At 45.2% G+C, this 19,715-nt stretch overlaps 1 protein-coding gene across 2 annotated transcripts in view; it reads left to right on the top strand.

Moving 5' to 3' along the window:
- Positions 1-19,715, top strand: part of Stx18 (syntaxin 18) — a 95,725-nt gene that overhangs the window by 62,604 nt on the left and 13,406 nt on the right. For both annotated transcript variants that reach the window (XM_021649640.2, XM_060365404.1), the window contains 4 exons: positions 3,357-3,472; positions 4,969-5,046; positions 5,212-5,278; positions 16,669-16,781. In XM_021649640.2, the coding sequence (XP_021505315.1) occupies positions 3,357-3,472; positions 4,969-5,046; positions 5,212-5,278; positions 16,669-16,781 (374 nt within the window). The remainder of the gene's footprint in view (positions 1-3,356; positions 3,473-4,968; positions 5,047-5,211; positions 5,279-16,668; positions 16,782-19,715) is intronic.

Here is a 19,715-nt window from a genome sequence, read left to right as displayed (position 1 = left end):
TTCTGCTGAGGTGGCTTGCCCTCAGTTCCAGTGCTTCCTGTGCTCTGTTTGTGTTGTTTTCACTTGAGCACACAGGCCCAGATCTCAGGGACTGTTTAAGTTCTGCCTGCAACAGCTGTTCTGTTTCAGGCAGACTACATCTGGTTCTTCCTTTTTGAACCTCCTGCTATCACCTAAACCCTGCCATTATCCTCCCTTCTTTATGTCTGTCTTATTGAAATGGTAGTCTTTCTATGCAGCCCAGGCTAGCCTTGAGCTCCCAGTCCTCCTACCTTCCCTTCCCTAGTCCTGTAGTCCAGGGGGTGCACCCACCACACCCAGCAGCAACTTTCTGAAATTTAAGCTCTACAAAATTTTATCATGCTCCGACCCTTTATAAGTGCTAGAAAACAGAGTTCAGAGAGGCTGGGCATATAGCTAGCTCAATGGTAAACAGTTTCTTGTTATTCATGAGGACCTGGGCTCAGTCCCAGCACCAAATGGGGGAAGAGATGCTAACAAGCAAGCAAGCAAATGATGCAAGCAAATGAATGTGGACGTGAATAAGGCAAGGTTCTTAGCTCAAGGTCAGTAGCCCCAGGCTTGACCTTCCACCACTGTTCCATGTCACATGTCGTCACCTCATTTCTCCTTTATAACATGCAGTCTTCTGTTGGCTACAGAGTTCCTGACCAGCTCCGAGGCCACTAAGGACAGCATTCCCACTTATCCTATGTTCCCTCCAGTTTGAAGTCCTCGCTCTTCTCTCCTGCTTACATTGTTACTCTTGCCTCGCTCAGCCATGCCTGCCTCTGAAGAATCCATTCTGAACTCTAGTGCTTGCTGGCCATGGTGTCACACACCTGTAATCCCAGCACTTGGGAGGTGGAACCAGGAGATTAAGAATTCCAAGGCCCTGCCCGGCTACCTAGTGATATTGAGGCAGGGTGACCTACATGGGACCTGGTTCCAAAAAACAAAGAAGTATTCTAAGGCTTGACAAAGTCTGAGACTGCAGAGCAGGCTGACTTGTCAAACTCCATCTCTGCTAATAGTTGACTGTGTAACCTTGGCAAGTTACATAGCCTCTCTGTGCCTCAGTTGCCCCATTTGTAAGGTGGGAATATAATAGTACTTACCTGGAAGTTTTGAGAATTAATTAAGTAGGTAAATGTATGTAACCTGCTAGATTAGAACAGTGGTGAGTGTCAGTGCATGGAAAGTATTAGGCTGTCCTGTGAGATGTAACACATCTATATGCTTAAGTCTGCCGCCATCACCTATTTGATAGATTATTGAAAGCAAGGTCTGTGTTCAGCAGCTCCTTCCCGCCAGCCTGTGCCTTCTGTCCTAGATGTGATATCTGTCTGTACACCAGACCTGCGTCCTAGGCTTTTCCTGTGTCTCCATACCCAGGCAGTCTGTATTGCCTGTCGATGTCTCTCACATCTATCTCCTTTGCAACCCCATGGGACTGCCTGTACCTAGCCTTTCTCATTCTCTTGGATAATGGCAGTGGTCCCTCAACTGTGATTGGAATACCTGGGGTTGAGATTCTTCAGTCTTGAGGCAGTTGGCTATGAAGAAACCATGCAAAGTAAAATGGCTCTGTTTATCCCTACTCTGGGAATGGAGGGTGCAGTATCTGTGCTTGAATTTTAAATAAGTGCTTATTATAACGCTGTCTTAGGAGGAATGGTGCAGCCATGTGCCAGACACATCAGTGTGGAAACAGACTGAGTGCATGCCATGTACTGCCCCTCACTGTGCCAGGTGCCTAGTTTACCTAGGACCAGTTTTCCTGCTCCTTTCTCTACTTCACTCACATGTGTCCAGCTGTGGAGTAGATGTTACATGTTCACTCAAACCATCACCCACATGGTAGAGAATTGTATCAGGTCTTTGTGTCCATCCTCTGTCAGGGCCTGCCTTCTACTCTGCCTGTCCTGCCCAGCACCCCATCCCCCTGGAACTGACCACACTCTACTTTGAGCCCTACTGCTTACTTCAGAGCAGCACCAGTCAGTGCAGCTCTTTGCACTTTCTGCTTCCTTGTTGATCACTCCTACAGTTGAGTACTTTTTGTGGACATCAGAAATGAGTCGTACTCCGTTTTGAACCCCAGCCTAGTACTTATCCTAAGAGGGCTTATACACATGAGAATGAATGACATGTGAAGGTTAAATAAAGGAATCAGGTACATATACAGCACTGAGGATAGGCCTGGCATAGGCTCAGTGCCTGTCTGATGTTAGTCATGCACTCTGTGCTGCCTGTTTTTATTGGGAAAGCAGACACAGGCAGCAAGTCCTTATTCCCTTATGGCTTCAGAGGAGAAAAACAGACTTTTTGGTATTTCTGGGAACAATAACTGCAATGGAGAAAAGCAAAGCAGGGTCAAAAGTAGATAGCAGCACAGCAGAGGTGAGGGTCAGAGGTGGTCCTAGCTTTGTCCTAAAGCAGAGAAATGGAGAGCAGCTTTGGAGTGCAAACACAATAATATCCTGATCAGCACAGCATGACAAAGTAATGTTGGTTAAGTACCATGGGAGACCGGAGTAGGTGGTGGGGCACATGGTCAGAGCCGCTTACAGCAGAGTGGAAACCCTGTGACCTGGGTGGAAATGGGATAGTCAGGACTTTGTCTTTTGTCCTCATGGCTAGATAGACAGGTGAGTGGAAATGGGGTGGTTTGAATGTCTACAGTACATAAGTGCCCTTTTAGCTTGCAGCGTTGGAGTGTGGATTTCAGCTGTGAGGTCCGGAGTATTGAACTAGGCTGAGGAGTGTCTGTTCCTGATTAGGCTGCCACACCCACCCAGCTCTCGTGAGGGAGAGCCAGGTGCTCTGTGCTTGCCACACAGGGCCGTGTTACTAAAATTGGATGCCCTTACCAGCCTGGTCACTTCTGAAGTTTTACCTTCGCATCAAGGGAGATGGAATTTATTTCTAGAGGCTTTTCATTGTGAGTTTTGAAAACCGTTTTCCAGTGTCAAAAAAGAATGGCCCACAGAAGTTCCTCTTATGTTTCAAGCACCCACAGATTGTGTCTCAGCAGCATGCAGGGTGAAAAGCTTGCAACTCTAATGCAGCCACTGGGTTATGCAGTCCTCAGTCGCAGCCTCTGTTACTAGCAAAAGCTGTGTGCTGCAGCCTATAAGATTGGCCTGCCTCGGTGAAGCTGTGTAGAAGACTGTACCCCATGGCCTTCTGCTCCACTCTCTAGATCATTCTCCCACCTCTGGCCAACCCCTAGAAGTCTTAGCTTCAGTGTCACTTGGTCAGGGAAACTTTTCTTCTTGACACTGTACCCAGACTACATCATGTTCTCACTGATGCCACCCTCACATTTTCTTCTTCTTCTTTTATTTTTTTAGTCATATCATGTCTGAATATGGGAGAATGACAGACACAGAGCGAGACCAGATAGACCAAGATGCCCATATATTCATGAGGACCTGTTCAGAGGCAATTCAGCAACTCCGAACAGAAGGTGAAGTGCTCTTGAAGATGCCAACAGATCCCATGAATGTGCCAACCAGTCAAACAACTCATGGTGTAGCCACTTAACCATTCCTTCTTATTTTCTAAAAGGCATTTAGGACTTAAAACTTTAGAATCCTCCTTCTTGGTCAGTGTGCTAAGCTGTTTAAAGCCCTAAAAAGACTGTCACTTAGGTAAAATACATGAAAGGCAGGAATGGATAGGACCTTTCTACATAGAATCCATAACCTACCAGAGGCCAGGTCAGAGGAAACAGATTGTGTGTGTGCAAGCATTTACATATTTGTAAAGACATGCCTGTGTGGCTATGTCCTGAGAGGCAGGATGTATGCATATGGCTAAGGATGGAACAGTATTCTCTAAGTTCTACTTGTCCTATCAAAGTCAATTCCTGTATGAGACATCATGGTTGAGAGGAGGCTCTGCAGCCATGACTTAAAAGCTATGTACCTCAGCTCTGCCACATGCTCTGTAGCCTTAGACAAGTAATTTCATTTTCCTGGGCTCAACTTCCTCATTGAAACAGTACAGACAGTAATTAGGCATATCTCTTACAGCATGCTTAGAAAGGTGCCTGGCACTAGATGTCTAGTGTTATCTCCCTTTTGTTGAGTTTCGTCCCTTGATTCTTAAGCACACACATTAATACTATAGAGATCAAAGTTGCCAGGTGCTGTTGGGCTCATGACAGAGACTTCTGGTGGAGAAGCTGCTGAGAAAACACTGCTTGACCACTGGGAGAGTCTGCTGAAAGCTTGCCGGAAAAATAGGCAACACACAAAATTTAAAGACTGTGTGCAGCATTGCATGGTACCCAAATCATTTTGTGAGTTCCAGCTTATGTAGCTCTCTAGAAAAAAAACATAACCTATACCTCATACCCTTAAGGGCATTAGGCATTAGTGAGTTTAGGCTACTCATTGCCTCTGAACGTCATTTGGCTGAGGCAGTTCTGTCAAGTCCTGCACCCAGCCTCTCCACCAAAAGCAGTATCTTAACATAGGAGGCTTCTATGTGGTAGCTCGTCCCTGTGGCTCATCAATGTGAAAGGTTCTTAGAGAGCAGCATAGTATGGATAGTGCCACTCAGTTTCTAAGGAAAGAAGGCAGCCACTGTCAGCTGAAAAGAACTCAGGCAGTGGGTGTCTGTGGTCCAGCGTGTGTGATTTAAGCATGTCACTTGAAGGTGAACCTCAGCACTGGATGCTGTTAATACAGCCAGGTCAGCATTCCGGAAGGAACTGGATCAACTCAGCTCCCCTGGTGCTGTAATAAGCTATAAATTATCTGGCTGCAGTTTCTATGGGTTTAATCTCTCACCTGGTGAACCCTAATAAATCTTACTCTTAAAAATGTAGTCTCACTTGACACGAAGCTGTTTTATAGCTGTGCTTTTGAACATGCTCTCAATGAGGTGCTCCGAGGAGGCTGACTGTTCTGTAAGGTCCTTGAGCACAGACCTGAGTGTTGTCGTTTTCTCTTACAGCCCACAAGGAGATACATTCCCAGCAAGTGAAGGAGCACAGGACTGCGGTTTTGGATTTCGTTGAAGATTACTTAAAAAGTATTTCATTTTCTTCTAAAGGTCAAATGTGGTATTTCGTAAGAGAGGCAATTTAGAATAGAGCTTTGCTAGCTGAAGACCATAGTGTCTCATTAGTTTTAATGATACCTTTGCACGAGAAGCCACTTTAAATGGTCTCTGTTCTGGTATTTTCTGCTTCAACAGGAGTGTGTAAGCTTTACTCTGAACAAAGAGCCATCCGAGTTAAGCGTGTGGTGGATAAGAAGAGACTGTGAGTATTGCCGCCCTTGTTCTTCCTTCCTCTGTTAAAACAGGGGCAACAGGAGTGGGAGCCGGAGCTCCTAAAGCTCTGACTCTGAGCTGCTGTGTCAAAAGCTGTCTCAGGAGCTGAGGACACACTGTGTACCAGGTGATGCTGGTTGCCCTCTTAGCCCTCAGAAGCCCATGAGGGAGGATTTCTCTTTCATTTCCTGATGACACTGAAGTTCAGCATGTTTTAAACTTATGTGACCCCCACAGTCTTGTGGCAGCTGAATTGGTATTGAGGACTTACCTAATTTCTTTTGCTTTTTTGTTGGGAGTAGTAGGGAGAGAGTCTGGCTATTATATTCCATGCTAGACTTCACACTGTCCTTGAACCCGTAGTTTTAGTGCTTCAGCATTCAGAATGTAGGGGTTACAAGTGTGTGCCACCTACCCAGATTCCCACTCCATTTCTTAATAACCCTATGAGGTAGGACACTTGGAGCTTTTTGACCTTGGTCTCTGCCCCCATACCACCATCTCTAAAAGAGTTTTTCTGGAAAAGGGTTTTCACTGTGACTATTGCTCCCCTGGGTTGCTGACAGTATGACATAATTATTCAAGATTCCATGTGCACTGAAGCCACCCCTCCCTCCACTCCAATACCCATTTTGGCATGGTGGCTGCCAGTTTGCCCAGGGGGGACCCAGGTGAGCAGGTCTCACTCTGGTGATGTATGATTAGCAGTCAGTATGGTAGGGTGACTAATCTCTGGCTCTCACAGGCCCCAGGGAGGAGAGGCAGATGTGTGTGCCATGCTGTTGCAGGTGGAGACAAGAACAGGCCTCAGCCCATGTGGCCTCAGTCTTACTTCTAGGCAGAGGTTGGCTCTGAAGTCCGTGCTAATGTCAGTTAGATGGGGAATGTACAGCATCATCTCTGCCAAAAAACTGTCCTCTGCAATTACCCTTAGCAAAAGAATGTGACCTGTCACAGTGTAGCCCATGCCTCTGCTTTTTGACTTCTTGAGACAGTCTCTGTACTTCTCAGGCAGACTTTGAACTCTGATCATACGCTCTCAGTCTCCCACATGGCGTTGCTGGCATTTGTCACCACCCTGACTTCTTTCTAGTTCTTTCCTTATCTTTAGACACAAGACAAATGTATGTGTAATTTTATGCTTTCCTTATGCCCAGGTCTCACAACGGCTAAATATGGTAGATTGCAGGCTATAGTACCTGTATTATAGCTGTTGTTTCTAAATCAGTCCCCAGTACATCGGCTCTGCCAGGCCTATCTGTGACTTTGTCCTAAAGGAGCTTTGCTTTTTTGTGTGTTTAATCCTTGCTGAATTCTCCACCCATAGAACCTTTTACATAGTCTTTCCTGTCCTTCTGGTGAACAAAATCATATTCATTCCTCTAGTTCAACTCAAATGTCATCTGTCCTGTGAAGTGTTCCAGCTGCCTCCAGCATTGCCGTATCTCCCTTCTTCATCTCCCTTCTTAGTAGGTTCCCTGTGTATTGTTCATAGTCAGATACAACACACACACACACACATAGCAACCATTGTGTTTTCTCAAGTATCTCAGCCCGTGGTGTGATGTCTCTTCTTTGTTGTTAGAGTATGCACAATTGTCAGGAGAGATTGGATTGTTTCTATCTACTGTTCTGTTGGGGTTGCTAACAGCTGTCATTAAGAAGTTGATTTGAGGAATCCAGGTGCTCATGTTCTGTAGCATTATTGTCACTATCTCATTTGTCTGGTAAAGAAAAACATACCTGTTGAGGTGCAGCTTGATTGCTCACTGTTTGTCTTTAAGAGTGCAGATAGTATTATGTGGTAGCTTTTGCTCTCATAGAGTAGAGATATCACATCTACCTACCATACCAAAGGGCTCTTATTTCAAACTGTTGAAAATACTTTGCTCATTAAGCCAGAAATATCCCCAGCTGACTGCTTTGCACTTTCCTACAGTGACTATTTTGCCTGTAAATGATAAGGCTGTCACTGAAGGTAGCTGCCTTCATCTACCCTGATGGAATTTTACTTTTTCAAGCTGATAGTGGTACCTGCTACATGTTTTCTCAGGCTAGAGAGGGATAACTACCCTAGGCATCCCATCTCTCTACTCTTTTTTTTTTTTTTCCTGTAAGAATGTAGTGCATTGGAGGTAGGGACCACTGTCCTCTGTCTTTCTGGTCAGTGTATTAATCAGAACCTGCTACAAAGTAAATGCTCAGCCATTGGTTCCTGACTGAAGAAGATGTCAAATGGGGCATGGCTGCTCACCTCTGGCTCATTGAGTCTACAGTTGCACAAACTAGAACTATGTGCAACAATATTTGATGTAGCATTGACAAAAGTAGCCTTGTCATCTATCTCTTCCTCTTGGTCTTCTTAAATCTCTGGTATTTTTGGTGACTGAAGCTAAAATGGACATCACACAGTCTGGTGGCATGTATTTGTTTAAAATATCTGAACTACTCAGAACCATGCTTTCCAGAAAAACAGCTTGTGTATCATGAGAATCATGATAAGACTAACCTGAGACTCTTGTCTGCTAGTTCAGAGGTGCCTTGCGTTTTGTTTTCCAGCTGACCTGGCTCTGAGGTTTGCAGGGTTCATTATCTGAACCCTTCACATTGTTCTTATGAGTGGAAACTTTTGGGGGTGTTCTCTATCTCAAGGAGGATATGAGAAGAATGAAAGCTATTGGGTAAAGATTATAGCTTCTTCAAATACTGAGCAGGTTACAAAACAAGGTCAAGAGGTGGATAACTCCAGAACCTCCTGAGTTTATGAAGCTGTGTTTGTACCACCACCACAGATCCTGAAGAATTTTGTAAGGTATTTAGGAGGAGTCACAGTGGCCCAGGTATAGCTCACTCTGACAGTACAGTCTACTGTTGGATTGGAAGGACATTCTGTGTCATGATTACATCTTCCTAAAGGGAGCAGTAAGCCCTTCCCCAGCCCAGGCCTACATACACCATAAAGCATTGCTGTGATCCCAAGCCACACAGGCCCCTTACATCCTCCATTAGGTGTTTCCTGCTGTCAGCACAGAGGAGGGAGATCATGCTACTTTCTGGTCGTTTATAGAACATGAAGTTCTTATGTGATGCATGGCATCCTGTACTGAACTATTAAGACTCTGCCCTCTCTCCTCAGCAGGATTGTTACCTCCTGCCAGCCTCTGACTTAGATCCTGCACTTAACAAGAGTTCAGGAGATGCTGCCAGTGTTTGGAATATTGATAGTGACAGAGATAGAAATGAGAAAAGGCAGAAGGCCCCAGTGATGATTTTGCCTTGTTCGCTGTTTATGATGGCTGCGTTCTTTGTTTCCTAGAAAGGGGAGTTGCAGGCTGGCCTGTGGGCCAAATCTAGACTTTCAACTATTTTTGTCTTGCCTTCTAGCTAAGTATGGTTTATTGTATTTTAAAAGATCTGTGTAAGTTAGAGCCTAAAATGTTCATCATCTGGCCTTTTGCTGTGTTGACCCTGGCTTAGAACCAACCCCCTTAATGTGAACGGCCACATCTTTGTAGTTTTTGCAGTCCGCCAGGGACTGGTGTGTAGTCTCCTGTACATGACAGGGTCATAGCTGTGCCCCAGGTGGCCTGCCACAGTGGTCTAATGATGACAAGCTGCTCTATACCATGTCCAGTAAGACAAAGGCACTGTTAGAGTGCTGAGCATTGTTGCTCCTCATTTTGTACTTACCTCATGGCAGACCAGTAATAAGCAGTATGAACTCTAGTACTAATATGTGGACCACACTTGGAGGAACACTTACATTACAAAATTAAAAACAAAACAACTTCCTAATGACTGGTAGTTGCCCAGTAAATATCTGTGAGGTGAGTGACTGGTAGAGGTGGCTTTAGGTAGAGTGAGCTGACTCTACTCTCCCTGTCACTCAGAAACCTCTGCAACTCAAATGTCACTTTAGACTAGGGAACTGTTATGTGCATAGTGTCTCTGCCCTCTGTTGGTGTGTAAAAAACAGAGACCAGTCCTTCTGGAATGACTGCAGCTTTTCTCTGTTTGTAAAGTGTGCTTTCACACCTTCCTTCCTTCCTTCCTTCCTTCCTTCCTTCCTTCCTTCCTTCCTTCCTTCCTTCCTTCCTCCCTTCCTCCCTTCCTCCCTCCCTCCCTCCCTCCCTCCCTCCCTCCCTCCCTCCCTCCCTCCCTCTCTCCCCCCTCTCTTTCTTTCTGTGCCAAGAAAAATCTGTCTCTTTTCTTGTTCTTTTACAATTTCAAATACAGGCTTTTCAAAGTCAGGGACCTGGAAACAGATGTCAGGACTTGTGCTGATCACAGTTAGACAATGCATGGCCTTCACTTTGAAAAGTACACTGAAGTAAATCAGGGGCATAAGCTGATCTTTGTGATCCCTTTTTTAAAAATTGCTTTTTTTTCCCCAGGTTGCTTTTAGCTAACTAATTTGTAATTTCCCTGAGGATTTCAGTAGACATTTTTTGTATAATTAGAACCTGTTTTTATCACCTTAAAAAAGTGTTCAACTTTGTCTCTGTCTACTTCTCTGCAGCCCTTTATTTATTTTACATTGAAAACTGGGACTGCCATATTCCAGGCATGAGGGTGATGGGCATTAAATGAAATGGTCAGTCAAGAGGCAGTGCAGCCCGTCCCCTTCCTGAACCAAGCAGTCCTGAGACCAGGAGATGGATAGGGTTAAAGGTGAGTGCCTGTGCTGGTGAAGAGCCCTGCTGCCCAGGGTAGGCTGTGAGGGAGTGTACTTAGTCAGAGAGGCAGTGAGAGGCATGCAAAGATGGGTAGTTCCTCTCCAGGAGGAGGAGTGGTGGTGAAACTAAGGCAATTGGCCTACAAGGGTGCTCAAAGAGCTGATACAGAAGGTGCAGCAAGCCAGGTTTCTCATTGTGTGAAAAAAAGAAAAGGCCAGGATGCTTAGACCTTGTGGTAGGAGTTAAAATAGTTTTCAGTTTCCACAGCTCAGTCTGGAAGTCAGTGTGGTGTATATGTGTCTATATGTACAATGTGGGTTTTCTAGATCTTCCCACTGGGAAGGCCTGTGAGCAATGATAGCACATTAATAATACACGTTACAAAACACACACACACACACGCACACACACACACACACATCTTGGTTTCTGAGTGCCACTTCCAGGTTTGAAGGGCCAAGCTTCCTAGAGAAATGGCCTGTTCTTAGGCTGGTTTATGAAAACTGTGAAATGAGCCAAGGACATTTCACTGTATCAGAAAACAAGGGAGGGATTACAGAATGACAGAGATGTGTCTGAAGATAACAGCAGCTGGTCTAAAGGGGGTTTCTACTGGCCATATTTCAGACAGCTAGAGTTAAAATTATTTAAGAAAGATAGCATGAAAACTAAAAGAGAGTTCAGGTTATAGCCCAGTGCATGAAAGAGGGTATCAGACATCCATCTGGGCAGGAGTAAATTCATGAGTGAATTAAAAGTTTGAAAGAGTTATGTGTTTCCCCTTGCTTCTTGATGGCAAAGAGGAAGAAAAACCTAAAAACAGGGAGCCAGACAGCCACCATGTCAGATGGGCAGGAAGGGTCACACCCAAGCTGGCAGATGCCCTAGAAGAGCAGCAGTGCTTCTGTGTTTTCTGCCGATGCATCACCAATCTTTGGTCCTGAAGGAAGCAGCAGACTTAAATTCAGAGGCATAGTTAGAGTGACTGGCAGGGTGTTGGGTGTCAAGCACTTGGAACTCAGGAGAGCCTGAAGGAGGCATTCTAAACAGATTAAAGAGCATTAGCTGGTAACACGATTCAGGATTCTGACGTGGATCCTTTGGCCATATAGAATATTGTTGGAATATTCTGAGGGAGAGATGGGAGTAAGAGACACTGTGCCTTTTCTGCTGTGGTGGTTGCATCAAAGCCTATTGCACCTTCAGGGGATACGTTAAACATTCAGAGGTGGAACTTACTCACTGAGGGAATCTATACTTCAAACATCTCTGTGTGTGGCTTTTACACAGTGAAATTTAAAACATAGAAGACCAGTTCACACTTGACAAGTCACCTAGACTAAAAATGACAAGTGAGGGATGGACATGGGGCAGCAGAATCTCCTGCATGGCTAGTGGAATTGTCTTAGTTAGGGTTTTAATGCTATGAAGAGACACCATGACCAAGGCAACTCCATCATAAAAGATAACATTTAATTGGGGCTGGTTTACAGTTTCCTAGGTTTATTATCATAGCAGGAAGCAAGGCAGCATCCAGACAGACATGGTGCTGGATGAGCCAAGAGTTTTACATCTTCATTTGAAGGTAGCCAGGAGGAGATTGTCTTCTGCAGGCAGCTAAAAGGAGGCTCTGATTCCACACTGGATGGAGCTTAAATATTGAAGACCTTAAAACCCACTCCCACAGTGCTGAACTTTCTCCAACAAAGCCACACCTACTCCAACAGTGCCATACCTCCTAATAGTGCCACTCCTCATGGGCCAAACATTCAAACATGTAACTCTTTGGGGGACAAACCTTTTCAAACAACCATAGGAGTCCACAGTGGTTATCCATTAAAAATAGCCCGCTATGATAATTCTCTGAAGGTAAATGACCAGCTCATGATCCCTATACCTGGAATGTCCTTTCTGTCCTTGTGTCTGGCAAAGTCTTGCTCTCTCTCAAGATCCTGAGTGACTCCCTCTTTGTGAAGTTCCTACCATTCCATACTCATAGTTCTCCAAAGAACTCAGAAAGCACTAGCATTTTACATAATCTATATCTGGTGCTGTTGTTTGGTCTTTGCAACAAAATCTGAGTGGTATGTATGATCAGAAGGTTGTTAGGAGCCCAGTTGCTCATTGTCACAAAAGCAGAAGGAAGAAAGCCAAAATGAGCCCTGGGTTGGGTATTGGGGTGAAAAAGAATGAAAGTAGCTTTATAAATAAGGAAACAGGTGGGCTCTGTGTTTTAGGCACTTCCTACTGGCTGATCCTTATAAGTACCTTGGATAAAGGAAGGGTTTTCCCCATTTTGAAGACGATGAGAATTTAAACATATCCACAGTCACACACAGCAAGTAATTAAACCCATGGCTATATCGCCGAATGTCTCTTTCATGGCAGTTGCTCAGCTCATGACTTCAGGACCCTAGGGTTAATGGTATTGGGATGTGGACTGCCACCTCCCGTGGTCCATGAAATAAGTGTCTGCTTAACAACGTGATTCAAAGGAAGGCTGCCTGAGCTTAGGTAGCTATGGTATTCCACAGCATACCTGCCCCTGGCTGATTCTCGGGACCCTTCACATTTGCCCTTTCTGTAGCCCTAGGCTAAAGAACAGCGACTCGTGAGCCTGCAGTTGCTGTTCTGTACAGTATGCCCTTCTCTACATTCTTAGGTGTTTTCTGGATTGTTACTTCTCTTCCTCCATTGGACTGTGGTGTGGTTTGAATGTGAAATGTCTCTACAAGATCTTGTGTTTGAACACTGGGTACCCAGCTAGTGACCCTGTTTTGGGAGGCTGTGGAACCTTTAGGAGATGAGGTCTAGCCGGTGGACCAACCTAAGGAGTTATATAAGCCAGCCTTGGCTTTCAGCAGTCTCTTTGTTCATGATTGCCACAGGGCTGTAATCTACAACCTCATGTCCCCATTACCGCAGCCATGAGCTGCTTCCACTGCTGAGGCCTAGCTATCATGATAGGCTGTATTCACGGAACCCTGAGACAGAGTCAGTCCTTCCCCACAGAGGTGCTGCTGTGAGGATTCTGTCACGACAAGGAGAAAAGCATCGAAGACAGTTTAGGACCTCCTCTGTCAGGCTGTTCTGCTTCCTCACCCCTGGCACTGGTAACAGTAAAGCTGTGACTCTTGTGTGCTGTTGACTTTGCTACTTAGGCACCTCAGGGGAACCAGTGACCACAAGAGGACACTTTTGGAGCCCCAATTTACAGATGAGAAATCAAACCAAGAAATGTGAAAACACTTGTCACCTACTAACCAGAGGGAAACATTGAAATTTTTGGTTGATGGGTGTTCTTTCTCCAAACAACTTTGAAAACTGGCTAATGTGTCAAGCTACTCAATTACTAAATTCCAAGACTAATTCTACACAAAATGTTAAGCGGTATTTCACTTTATAGTTATACTAATACACTTAATGTTAGATACAGACTAAACCGTGTCTGTTTCTTAAAAGGTTTCTTTTGAGTTTGTTTTGCAGTACTGGAATCAAGCCCAGGATCTTAGGCATGCTCAGTGAGCTCTGTGCCCTAAGCCCTGCTTCCTGCCCTTAATTGTTTTTACTTGGCCTTCTTTTTTCTTAACATGTCTTAAAAAGATTAGCCATGCTTCAGTGTTTGTGATTTGCTCTCTGTGTGAAAACACTGTTCGTTGCCTTCCCTACACTCTGTTGGTCGGCATGGGGTGGTTTCCGTGCTTTTTCTGTAGAGTAAGGCTGCTGTGGCTGCTTGATAGTTTCCTGTGGACATACTCTCCCTTTCTCTCTGGGAAATGCCTCAAAGTGGGTTTACTCTGTTACAGCGAGGACACTCCTAAATTTAGTAAGAACTGCTTTGAGTTTTCCACAGTGACGACAGCATTTGACACACCATTCAGCAGTGTGAGGCCTGATTCGCTCTCATTCTCCCCAGGGTTTGCCCTGGATCAAACATACTTTAACCCTTCCTGTGGGCGTGCAGGGTCATCTTACTGTGGCTAGGGTTTGTGTTAATCTTCCCTTCACTTGTGTTTATAGATGGTTTCTTTATTTCCTTTAGAAGATCTATTCAAGTCTCTCACAAACTTTTGTTATTCAATCATTTGTCATTTGTTAATTTGTGTAGGAATTTCTTCTGTGTCCTGACTCGCTCAGTGTGCTTTGTCTAGTCAGGATCTGAATGGCACTCATGAGCATCTATTCAATATAAGTATCCACTTGTTCTGTCAGTGTTGGTTAAAGAGACTTTCTGTATGGAATTGTCACAGCAGGGACTCTGGAGCTGGGACCCTGAGGTCTTGTCTTAGCCTAGCTACTATGTGGCTTCAGTTTCCTTTATATATATGTATATATTTTTAAAAAAGGTCATTTAATATTAGTGCCTTCTTAGGTGTTTTGGAGTTGAATAAATTTGTCTGCATTTATCCTCAGTAAGGTGCTTAGAAAAAAACTTTGTTTGTCACAGGTTGGCAAATACTAAGTGTACATAAACCAGATCCAGTTAGCATGCATTGACTTTATTCTTTTACTCACAGTCTGGCTGGCCTACAGCATGGAGACTATATCATAAATTTTTTTCAGCATCCTGCCTGTAGTTTTTACATTTTCATAAAGGTTTTGGTGAAACTATTATGATGCCTATTGTTTTATTTTGATGATTGATTGATTCTTTTGAGAAGGAGTATATACTGTTACCCAAGTTGTCATCAAACTCTTAGCAGTGATCCTCTTGCCTCTGTTTTCTGAGTATTGGGATTATGGTCATGTACTACTTTGCTAGGCTCTAAAGCACATTATTTTATAATCAGTTTTTCTCCTCTGTTAGCCATTTGCTCACATTTATAAAGCATTCATTCATTTAACATGTGTTTATTGAACTTGGTTAGATTCCCATCACTCTAACAAAATTTCTGTGACAGTCAAGTTAAAAAGAGGCCAGTCATGGTAGTGCCATTAACCTAGCACTCAGGTGGCAGGAGCAGGCAAGTCTCTGAGTTCAAGGATACCCTTGTCCCATAGCAAGTTCTAGACCAGCCAGGGCTACATAGTGAGACCCTAGCTTCAGAAGTTAAAATAAGAAGTCAGACGAGGAAAGACTGCTGGGTAATAGTTATAGGTTTCTGCTTATGGTTACTTGGCCCTGGTGGTACAGAATATGGTGAAGGAAGCCTGTTTGCCTCCTGGCAACACAGTTGGAGAACGAAGAGTAGGGAAGGACCAAGGTCCCAATAGCAGCTTCAGGGACACATTCCTGATGAGCATTCTTGCCTAAAGGTACTTCCTAAAGGTTCACTCAGTGAAGCCATACACTGGATCTCAACATAAGCGGGTAAGGGATCATAGGAAACTCTGCATTCAGACACTAATCTCACTAAGCCACACACACAGCTCACAGAGACACAGACCCTTCTAAGGAGGAACAAGTGAGTGCAGAGGAGCACGAGAGAACTTGTCATATGGAAGGTGGGCCTGGACAGATGGCTTGGGGTAAAGGGCTTGCTGTGTGAATGTGAGGACCAGAGTTTAGTTCCCTGACACTCACGTAAATCTAGGCATGGAAGTACTACCACCTCAGCACTGGAAACAGAGACAGGAAGTTCCTGGGGCTCACTGGCCAGCCATGAAACAGTGAACTCTCGTGCAGTGAGAAACCCTGTCTCAAGTAATAAGGAAGCCAGGTATGCTGGCTCACACCTTTAATCCCAGTCCTCGGGAGGCAGAGCCAGGCAGATCTGGTCTACACAGTGAGTTCCAGGCCAGCCAGAGCATAATGAGAACAATATAACAATAAAAATAAGAAGCATTCTAAAGGAAAACTCCTAACATTGATCTCTGACCTCTGTACATGCTCATATGGGTGAATGCACCTGTGTGTAACACACACACACCACAGAGGTTTGAGACAACGAGATGGCTTAGCAGGTAAAAGCACTTTCTGCACAGGCTTAATAACCAAGTTTGATCTTCACAATCTGTGTTAAAAAAAAAAAATAAAAAATAAAAAAAAAAGATGCTATACCACACATCTGTAGTCCCAGTACTCCTGCAGTGAAATGGGAGGTAGAGACAGGAAAGTCACCTGGAAGCTCCAGAGAAATGAGAGGGACCCTGCCTCTGACCTCCACACATGCCTGCAGACACACATGCACTAATGATAAATAATAAAATTTAAAGAAACTTAAATAAAATTTAAAAATTTAAGAAACCTTGAGATCTTTAGGAAGCAGAGATGGATATGTACCCTGTGGGTAGAGAAGGAGACCACATCATGGGCCACAGTAGTATGAGAAAAGGTAAGAAGAAAGCAGAGGCTTCCTGGCTCAACTAGCTGTTAAAGACTTGTACTCTCATTGTTAAACTATTTCAAGATAATGTGTGCATGTGTGTGCGTGAGTGTGTGTGTGTGTGTGTGTGTCTTTGGCAATACTTTGGTATTAGTGTAAAATTACTGGATTACTGTACACTGCTTCTTGGTATGGTGTCCTTCTCCAGGACCACCTCAGTGCATGCAGATGTTACGCACTGTGCTGTGGCTGGAATGCAGAAGGCAGTGTACTGCCAACATGGTACCTTGCACTAAGGTGTGAACTATCCACTGGGCCCCAGTGAAGGGCTCAGAGCCAAAGAAAAAAAATAAAATAAAAGCACAAGTCACACATAACAACAGAAAGGGATCCTGTTTGGGAGATTAAATAAATAACTGCTCCGTATTTGTTTTTAGATCTAAGCTGGAGCCTGAGCGAAATACAAAGAGGAAAGAATCCACATCTGAGAAAGCCTCACAGAATGCTTCCCAGGACTCTGAAGAAAAGCCCGCTGCTGAGGAGTTGCCAGGTATGAGTCGGGATAAAAGTCTGGCTTTGTGCTTCTTCCTTCTGACCTGTTGGCATGAATACAAAGCAGGGAAAGACAGCATTTCGTGACCCATGGTGGTGAACAAAAGAAGCTTGGAGGTGACAGTACTTGGTCTGAGGAATGACATGTTCTTAGGGACTCCGAAGAAGGGCTGCTTTTCTGCGCACCAGCTGGGTGGGCACTGAGGAGGCACCATTGAAGTCCTCTGCTATTGTGGTATAAACCTCCACAATGGAAGTCTGCACTGGCAATGGCCAGCCACACTGCCCCAGGGTGGAGTATGCTTTCTCAGGGTCTCCTCAGCAAGCAAGCCCTTGGGACAAGGTGCAAGTATGGGTTTGTGTTTCTTGTCATCACACATATAGTAGTGTTTCCAACATGTCAAAGAAATGTAGTTTCCTTCAAGTCTGGATGTCACAGACTGCTTCATTATGTGTGCATTCCATGTGCCCTGGATAGTGGTACCTGTTCAGAGCACTGCATCCCTAAGTACAGTGTAGCAAGCAAGCAGGTTTCATGTGGGATACCCACTGCCTAGCAGCTCACTGAAGCTCTGAGGCCTGCACGTCTTCTCTGCCGTGTCTGTGACTCTGCCGGCACTGGGGGGCCATAGCCTTTTATCAAGAAAACTCTGAAAGACAGAGCGTGAACAATTATCCGAGGTGAACACGCATAGATGGTGGGTCCATGGTTCACTGGTATGTGGGTTTGGCTCTTTAGGCCACCTCTATCTCATGATTCCCTGCATTTCATAAAAGTTCCACATGCACCAAAGGGCCTAGAGGATGCAGAGGCCCTTTGTGCAGTGAGAACAGCATTTTAGTAGCCCTTCATTGTGCCACACATGCTGGCTGAGTCACAGGCCTCACTCTCTTTGGAGGTATACACTATTGTGTGTGTTCTAATAGAGGAGAAAACCAAGATTCAGCTCAAAGTCCAGCACTGAAGCAGCACAGCAGCCTCCACGTGGGTGGTTCTGTTTGCAGAGCCTCAGTCTGTTCCTGGCTCATAGGTGCTGGTGTTTAGTAGGCAGGGGCTCTGTATATCTTCTCTGCCTGCCCAGGGCTTCCCCACAATCCTGTGAGCACAGCTTCTCAGAAGACAAGGTGGACATCTTAACTAAATTTCCTGAAGCTGAACACAGCATCCACATTCAGTCATACACCTGCTCGGTAAATCTTATGCAGGCTGGTGACAGCAGGGAAAGCCAGTGCTGACTGAGGACCCAGAGGAAATTGACCTCAAGCCTGAATTGCATGTTGTGCTAGGCTGTGGGCTGGATGTTAGGGACGTCATAGTCAGTAGAAATGGCTCTTCTTTGGGCTCAGAGGGAAACAAATGAAGTCCATATATCAACACCTTTCCACTGTGAGTCTGTGAGTGCAAGAACAGTGTTGTTCCTACGCTCTGCCTTAGAGTATAGGAAAAAGCATGAGCCAAAAGTTATCTCTGACTGGTGAGCTGTGAGCAGTTCTGAACAGTGTGCAGGAGACAAAGAGCACATGTGGAAGGAAGCACCTGGGCCCCTACACTCACACCCATGCTCACTGAGCATCACTTTCCGTGCTTAAACATGGGAGCAAGGAGGTCAGCACTAGTCAGTGGGGCTTACTTTCCAAAGGAGACCATCAGAAAGTGCAAAGACAGCCCACAGAATGGGAGACTATTTACATTGGACCACATATCTGATGAGGCACTTCCATCCACATGGAGGGACACACAGAGACTTCTCAACTCAAAGCTAAAAAGATACCCAGCTGGGAAAATGAGCAAAGGATCTGAATGACAGTTTTCTTTTTTAACTGAAAAATCTCATACAGTATGTTCTAGTCATGGCTCCCCTCCCTCCCACACAAATGCAAAACCCATAAAAACAGAATGCATGGCATTTCCTTAAAGGAACATCTATAAGATGACAAATAAGCACTCTAGAATCACCAGTGATCAGGACATGACAGCCACGAGGTACCCCACACCTGCAGAGGGACCAGCATGGAAAAGACAACGTGGTGTAGGGCAGAAGTGGAGAGGCATACCCGTACAGCCCACATGCTGAGGCAGAGTTTGTCTTTAGACCCCAGCCTGGCAGGAATCCACTAGGCATTCCAAAGCTGGAGTGCACCGTGGTGTGGCTTACATCTGAAAAGCCCTGAAACTGCCGAGAGGTGGTGTGGAAGCTGGCAAGCTGCACAGTAACCTCTTGCTGCAACCCAGACACAAGACATCTGCTCCTGGGACCGCCCCACATACACAGCCACACCCACATAGAGCAGAGGGAAGAGTGCTCAGGTCACATTTTGGACTCTGACGTCAGTTACTGGGTAGTGACTGTGAGTGTGTGTGTCAGGAGCACTTGGTAACTTCAAGCCGTGAGGCTGAAGCACTGGTGGAAGGGGCATTGCTGCCTAGGTGAGTGCAGCTCCAGGTACAATCTAGCAGCAGGACTGGGGAAGGGAGTCCACATGCTGGCCTACAGGTATTGGGCCTGTGGTGCCTGCTGAGTGTGCAGGTAGAAACAGGGTGTTGATGTTGGGGTGAGTAGGAAAAGCTCAGGGCTAGGAGCTTGGGGGAGCCTGGGAAATAGACAGTGTGGAACCATAGCCTGGATGCACCTCTGAAGGGAGGGATGAGGAGAAGCACACCAGGCTGGCCACAGAGAGGCCTTCACCCAACTTCCATGTGTGCTGTCTGTTTTCCTTGGTGTTAACAGGGAAAATCTTCCCCTACAGTCAGCTGCTCTCCTTCACATGGTTGTGTGTCTGCCCTTTCATCCATGGCAGTAGAAATGTTTCTTCTGTGTATAGACATCTGCTAGGCTTTCTGCAAGTGACAGTTTTCAAGCCTGGCCCGTGTGGATGTGTCCTTTGCTTACTTTGCCTTTCAGTGTTTACTTCCTCTTGAAACTGAGATGTC

The sequence above is a fragment of the Meriones unguiculatus genome, chromosome 12 (assembly GCF_030254825.1).
Source record: "Meriones unguiculatus strain TT.TT164.6M chromosome 12, Bangor_MerUng_6.1, whole genome shotgun sequence".
Taxonomy (NCBI): domain Eukaryota; kingdom Metazoa; phylum Chordata; class Mammalia; order Rodentia; family Muridae; genus Meriones; species Meriones unguiculatus.
Note: the sequence above shows the minus strand (reverse complement) of the source record. Positions and strands in the feature narration are given on the sequence as shown.